Below are 7520 nucleotides of genomic sequence, written 5' to 3'. Positions count from 1 at the left end.
CAAGTGTAACCTGTAGCTTTATATATGTTTCCATCAATTGCTGCCTCTTTCGGGACATTATGTGAACTATAGGTTAAAATTAGAATATCGTTTTTTCGGTGTAGAGAAGTCATGGAAATTTAAAAACAAACTTCTGTTGCAACCCTGATCATTTTTATGATTTATACGTACTTTTTGTTGTTTCGTATATATATTTATTGCTTTGGACATTTGTATGTTTGGAATATTTAGTTTATACTTTAGAATTCTTCGCTAAATTTTAATCCAAAATTTTGTTAGCTGAGGCAAATATTCTGATTGGTTTAATTTTAAAAAATTGCGATCGAAAACTTCAGATGGATTATAATAAGTTTAAATTGACACTTAAAATTCAGAATCATGAAGTGGAATAATGTAAAATAAATAAAAGCAATGATAAAAGTTTTATTTAAATTTATATAATTTATTGTTGTTTAACTATTTTTTTTACACAGGAAAAACAAAGTGTTATTTTAACACCAGAATTGGTGTTAAAATAACACGCAATAAATTTTACCCTAAATCTGCGGGTTAAATCTTATGGGTTTTAGCAATGGAGAAAATTACTCGCAACAAAAATAACACCAGCTTTTTTCTGTGTAAATTTAATTTGACAAATGAAAATTATTTTTTTATTATCAGCACACATTTTTATAAATTAGATTTTTATATACCCACTTGGAAAGATTCCCCGAAAAGTGCCCCCTGGAGGTTCTATCAGAATTCCGCCGGAACTTCCAACGTAATTCCATTGGAGTTCCAAAGAATTTCCGATGGGATTCCGACGGAATTTGGACTCTAAAAATTTTGAAAAAATTAATCGGAACTCCGTCGTAATCCCATCGGAAATTCTTTGGAACTCCGATGGAATTACGTTGGAAGTTCCGGCGGAATTCTAATAGAACCTCCAGGGGGCACTTTCCGGGGAATCTTTCCAAGTGGATATAGATAAACATAAAGTTTCTATAAATTAAATACTAAAGTGTAATCAAAACAAAACCAAAACAATGAAAAATATAAAGGATTTGAATGTAATTTTTTTATTTCAAACATCCTTTTTTAAAAAAAAGAAAGAAAAACTCTTCATTCTGATTTTACCGCCAAAAAAACCAGTAAGACATTAATTACTAGTAAAATTTTTAATCACAGTTTACATAAAATTGCGTGCCAGAATCTTTTAGTTCTTTTAATTTTATCATTACTTCTTTCTGTTGCTCAAATATACTCAAATTTTTATCATTATGAGTTATTTTTATTTTTAAATCAATATTAGGATACGTCCAATACCTGGTCCTTTCATTAGTAATAAATTCCGTATCTAGAAGCAGAATTACAGGTGTGGATGAATGGATGAATAATTGACTAATATTTGCATTCAAAAATGGCTTTGGAAAATGCATTTCATAAACTGTTGAAGTCATGTTAGTTGCATTTTTTCTCACTCTAGCCTCGAAAGATGCTAATCCTTCAATTTTTGTTATTCCAGTAAATCTTGTCAATTTTTCCGTTCTATTTATATAATAATGTGTTTCATACCACGTTTTGAGTTCGCTTTCTCCTCGATAGAATATAGAATTATGATATTTACTTGGATCTTTGGATTGTACTATTGCTAATCTGTATAAAGCATTCCTTATTTGTCTACCCTCATCCGTGTCTTGTCTTATTCGTTTAAAGCCATCTTCAGTGTAACTGTAATATACAATGGAATAGACATCTTCTAAACTCATTACAGATGACATATTATAAAATTCATACGTCTCAGCTACTAAATCATTTATATATTCAAATTGCATTTTACCCTCATAGTACAAAGAAGGATAACGTAAATGAGAAAACATATCTTTATGAGTAATATTCTCCATTTTCTTTAATCTATCTGACAATGAGCAATTGTTATCAAAATTTTCCTTGTGCATTAAGTCGTAAAACAATTCTGCTTCAACCATTCCTGAAGCTGTGAGACGTGCAATTTCTTCATCCCTGGATAGTTGTTTCTCATTTAATTCAGAAGCATTGCTGCAGGTGCACAACGTAATAAGAATAAGAATAATTTCCAAATAATGAATTACATCATTTGATATAGCCATGATTGGAATCTGAAAAATTGTATCAAAATTATTGCGCCTTTTTAAATTTTAATTAATAAATATTTTAATAATATTGTTATTTTAAATAATTTTTAACTATACATTTAGAAAAAATTTTAAATATTGCCTAATTTATTCATGCAAAATTTTTGTTTTATACATTTTTTTTTAGGAAAATATTTAACGTGCTATTAAATTATCTTTAGTATTATGAATTTTTAAAATTTTGTATGATAAGTCATAATTGTTGTGTTGAAACAAGATATAAGTAAAAAAAAAATCAAAATTCATTTCTAGGAATTTAATAAATTATATAGTAATTGACAATTGTCAAAAGAGCAATCATCATGAATATAAAATATGCATAATTATTTAAAAATTATCAAATTAATTTAACAAGTTTTGTTACATATTTTCAAATTTTAACCAATGTAATATTGAAAATATCAGTCAATTATAAGTAATTTTTATAGTTACCTTCTGCCTTATTTTTCTTTAGACTTATTTAGTTACACTTATAGTGTTTAATATAAATTTCTACCATTTATATACTGCTCACAGCAGGTATAGATAACACAGTAAAATAATAAAAACAAACATTTCAAGTTGAAATATAAATTTTTTGTGATCAATTCATGTACACTTTGCTTCTGCATGAAGATATCGAGTCTATATATTAGAATAGATGTTGTATATTAAAAATTTAGATTAAAATTTAATAACTAAGCTACATCAAAAGTCACGTATTTACATATTTTTATTTTGACAATTAAAATCCTCCTGACTAAAAGTACATAAAATTGCAATATTTCCTATTTTGTTTCATCATTTGAAATCAAATTTTTATTATTTTCTATCAACGTACAAACACTATATTAAAAAGTCACGTTTTGAGAAATTTCTTTTGACAATTTAACATTCTCGTAAAAATGTATGCCTGGAGATCCATTCCTAGACAATGGGACTTTATGGGAGGGGATCCAATAGAATTTAATTTCATGATTTTTATATTTATTAATTTTTATAAAAGAGATTGTATATTTTGGATAAGGACTGTTTTATTTATATATAATTATATAAATAATTGATGTCATTATTTAATTAAGGTTTAATAATCTAATCTAAGGTTTGATACTCATATTGCCAATACTGTTAACGCGGCACTTAAAGTGTTTGGCTCAATCCAAAGAAATGCGTGTCATTTTAAGAACATAGTGGTCTTAAAGTCATTAGTTTTTCCTTTAGCCAGATCAAAATTAGAATTTGCAATAGCAATACGGGTCCCATACCAAGAGTACCAATTGTTAAAACTAGAGCGTGTACAAAATAAATTTCTCCGTTTTGCAACAAGACAAGTTGGTGTATATTACAACATACTCAGTCATGATTATACAGATTTAAGAAGATCCCACTGCAAGATTTCTACACTCATCTCTTTTATGGATGAAATTGATTTGAAATGAAAGATTTTTTTATCCTGTTTCCGAAACGCATAGGGTGCCTAACCTTTTATGGTCCATTTTTTTGATACAATAAAAATTTCTGTAAAAATTTGTTGAAATGTTTCACTCATAAGTTTTATGGATGAAACTTGTATTAATGGAAAGAACATGAAAAAAATAAGAAATAAATGATAGGTTGCCTCATTTCCAATGGTCTCGTTTCCTGGCAGCCACTTAAAAATTTCCCACTTTCTGTTGAAATATTTCATTTATAACTTTTATGAAAAAATCCACCACCAATGTAAAGATTGATCATTTTTCTACACGATAAGAGTAGGTTGCCTAAAAGAATATGGTCCAGAAAATTAGTTGCCACATATTAAAAATTAAAAAATTTATTTGAAAGGTGAGAAAAACCGCGCAACTACATAACACGAACGCTGTTGTTTTGTTTCTTTGACGTATATAAATAATAAAATAATTCGTTGACAATTCATGAAATGATTACCGAAAATATTAATCAGCAATTACCACTTTTAAATAAAATTTAATAATTATAAATTTAATATGTCTTTGCATTTAGTAATATGCAAGACTTTCTAAAATAATTACAAACGACAATATATGGATTTTATTATCGCAATTTAATATGATTCTTTAATTATAAACAGTTTTGCTTTTTTTATTATTGAAAAACAATTTGTTTTTTATTTGAGTATTATATACGTTCATTTTGCATTATTCATTATCTTCTGACAAATTTTTAATATTAAATAACCTCTACGTATCAACAATTTATGATACGTTCGTCTTTTGTCACCTGTTTTACGTATATATTTTGCGCAATTTCTTCTCAACTTTCGAATAAATTTTTCAATTTTAATATGTGGCAACTAATTTTCTGGACCATATTCTTTTAGGCAATTGAATCAAATATATAACAAAATTAATTATCAACACACATTTTAATTTTATTATATGTCAACAAGCGTTTTCGATGAATAAAATTGATGAAAGTGAAAACAAATTTTCTTCCCCATAAGAATAACATTGTGTCGTCTGTTTGTTGTCCCTCCAGACCTCTGACGTCATATCTTGAACTCGAAATATCTCGATGAACTGACACAGCCTAATATGCACAAAAAATTCAGTTACTACCCAACTCTGCTTTCGTGCAACAATACAGACGTTGAGTTGTAATTTCCCAGTTCTGATTATTTACGCACTGTCGTCAGCTATCAGTTGTATTAGTCAAAGATATTTTTATTAATAGACAATAATTATAGGCAAAATATTTCCACATGCAATTACTTATATATAAAATTTGTGGATTTAATAAGTTATGTGTAAAATTACTAATATTTTTATTAAATTTAGACAGTTTACTCAAATATGACATCCATTTTTCTAGTAATATTTTAGTAACATTTTTATCCATCACAAATTTATCCTTTACCCTGTATCCTAACGACTTTTATCCTCTATCTTTACAACTTTTTACCCACCTTTTTTTCTGTGTAATTAACGGATTAATCGATTGTCCATCGATATTGTCAAGCATAAATTTTATTGTTCCTTCAAAAGGTTTAAGAAATCAAAAACTGTTCAGAGTTAAATTTAATAAATCTAACTATTTAGACAACAGTGTTATTAACAGAATTTGTACTAGAGCTAACGAGTACTGTCCATATTATCTCTATGGTACTGTCACGCGTTAGACTTCTTTGGTATATAGCTTTAGGCAAATTCAGAAACGACCTACGAAAATTAATTTTGTATTTATCTATATGTCACCTACATAATTTCGTCATTCTGTGATTACATTCATTATATCTTCTTATAATATTAAGTGCTTTTGCACTAAAGGGCATTTTTAACTTTTTATTTGTAAGCCCGTACATTGTAATTAAATAAATAAATAAATTATTGCATAATTAATTTATTGTTATTATTAAAAAACTTTTTTGGTAATTTAAAGATAAAAATGAGTTTGTAATAGATTTACAAAAATAGGTTTACTACTTTAAAATTTTTTAATTTTGAAACATATATTTATTTGAAAAGAACAATAGAAAAAAATTTTAAGAAAGTAATAAAATTTTGAGGATAATTTTTAAATATTATTTTTATGTAAAATGCATGCGAATTAAAAAATAAAAGAAAGATATATCTTTATCGCATGCATTTTACATAAAAATAATATTTAAAAATTATTCTATTAGTTTCTTGAATTTTTTATTTATTGTTCTTTTCAAATAAAAATGTTTTTTCAACACAAAGCTTTTAAGAATTAATAAAATTTTTTCGTAATTCTATTACAAACACATTTTTATCTTTTAATTCTTAAAACCCAATTTATTTAACCCATAAAATTAATATGGGGTTAAAATGCGACACCATTAAAATTTTCCGACTAAGTCTTTTAAAATTGGTCGTTCAAAATGATAAATTTGATAATTATTTTTAATAAAATAAATGTATTTTTTAACTTTATTTTGCATATTTTTGATTATTATTAAGAAACTTTTATTATTAATTTAAAATAGCTTATAATCTTCTGAACAAAAAATGTTAAAATTACAAAAACCCCGAAAATCAATAGTTTTTGAGCTACACTACATATTGAGTTTAAAGAAATGGGCTCAAGAATTGACTGTGGCTTGAAGCTTGATTGTGGATCAAGGCTTGATTCAGATTCAGAATCATGGCTCTAGGATGGATCATATGGCTCGAGTCTATAGTTTCAGATTTTGGTACATAGCTCAAATCTTAAACATGACTCAAGGTTTGATTCTACACTGAAAAAAACAAATTTATTTGATTCAAATACTTCAAATTATTTGAAAAATATTTAATTGGTTCAAAGACTTTTTATTTGGATCAAAAAAATATGTATTTGATTCAAATAACTTGAATTATTATTGAATCGCATTTATTTGAACCAAATAAATCGTATTTGGTTCAATTAAATAATTAATTGAATTGAATAAATGAATTTATTTAATACAAATAATGAGTTACTTGAAACTATTCATTCATTTATTTCACTCAAATATTTCGTTTATTTTAAATAAAAATAAAAAGTATTTGACACAATAAATTTATGTAATTGATTTAAATAAACTGAATTATTTAATACAAATAATTCGTTATTTAATCCTAATACTCTATTTTATCAAGACAAATAAAAAAATGTTTTAATCAATTAAATGTTTATTTGAAACGAAAATAATGAGTTACTTAATTTATTATTTAATGTTAATTAATTAATTAATACACTATTTTATTAAAGGAAAATACAATATTTTGATCAATTAAATATTTAAGTGTAATGATAATAATGAGTTATTTGATACTATTTATTTATTTATATATATTATTTAATATTCTAAGTCCAAAAGTTTTTCATCAACAAAAAATTAATGTTTACAACGATTCAGAACAACGAAAAACGCGTTTTTAATAAAAATATATTTACACTTTTTTTGAAAATTCACCTGGGATGATTCATGATAATAATCATGAAGCATATAATTAATTATATTTCATAAATTGCATTTAATTGGAAAATATAATTTAATATATGAATTTTAACTAAATCATGTTAACTACGCGTAGCGTAGTTGGTAAAGCGTTAGACTCATAATCCGTAGGTCGTAGGTTCGATTCCCCCCATGCGTTAGATTTATATATTTCTCAGGTTTGCGTTTAATCATTAATTATATGTATGAATTAGTTGAAAAATGAAAATATCCGATCATAGTATGTAGAAATTACATATTTTTTAATTTATTTATTTGAGTAAGATTTTAATTTAGAAATGGAAGAATTAGTAAATAAATTCAAATTTTGATTTATTTGAATCAAAAAATTCTTACATTTTATGCAAATAAATTATGTATCTGGATCAAATAAAATAATAATTGCCGCAATTAAAGAGGTTTTAGTTTCAATTAAAACAATTACTTAT

The 7520-nt window shown here is 25.4% G+C and overlaps 1 protein-coding gene across 1 annotated transcript; it reads right to left on the bottom strand.

Annotated features, from left to right (window-relative positions):
- Positions 1 to 421: 421 nt before the first annotated feature.
- Positions 422 to 2767, bottom strand: LOC127284838 (uncharacterized). The gene is made up of 2 exons (XM_051310532.1): positions 2586 to 2767; positions 422 to 2117 (listed from the first exon to the last, which is right to left on the bottom strand). The coding sequence occupies exon 2, from the start codon at positions 2106 to 2108 to the stop codon at positions 1158 to 1160; it is 951 nt and encodes a 316-aa protein (XP_051166489.1). The 5' UTR covers positions 2109 to 2117; positions 2586 to 2767; the 3' UTR covers positions 422 to 1157.
- Positions 2768 to 7520: the final 4753 nt, after the last annotated feature.

This window comes from Leptopilina boulardi, unplaced genomic scaffold (assembly GCF_019393585.1).
Source record: "Leptopilina boulardi isolate dan_hultmark-lab unplaced genomic scaffold, ZJU_Lbou_2.1 LbouV2_327, whole genome shotgun sequence".
Taxonomy (NCBI): domain Eukaryota; kingdom Metazoa; phylum Arthropoda; class Insecta; order Hymenoptera; family Figitidae; genus Leptopilina; species Leptopilina boulardi.
The sequence above is the reverse complement of the archived record's forward strand: the minus strand, read 5'-3'. Positions and strand labels throughout refer to the sequence as shown.

Coding starts and splice junctions, on each gene's coding strand:
- LOC127284838 (XM_051310532.1), bottom strand. CDS start 2,108: ATGGCTATATCAAATGATGTAATTCATTATTTGGAAATTATTCTTATT.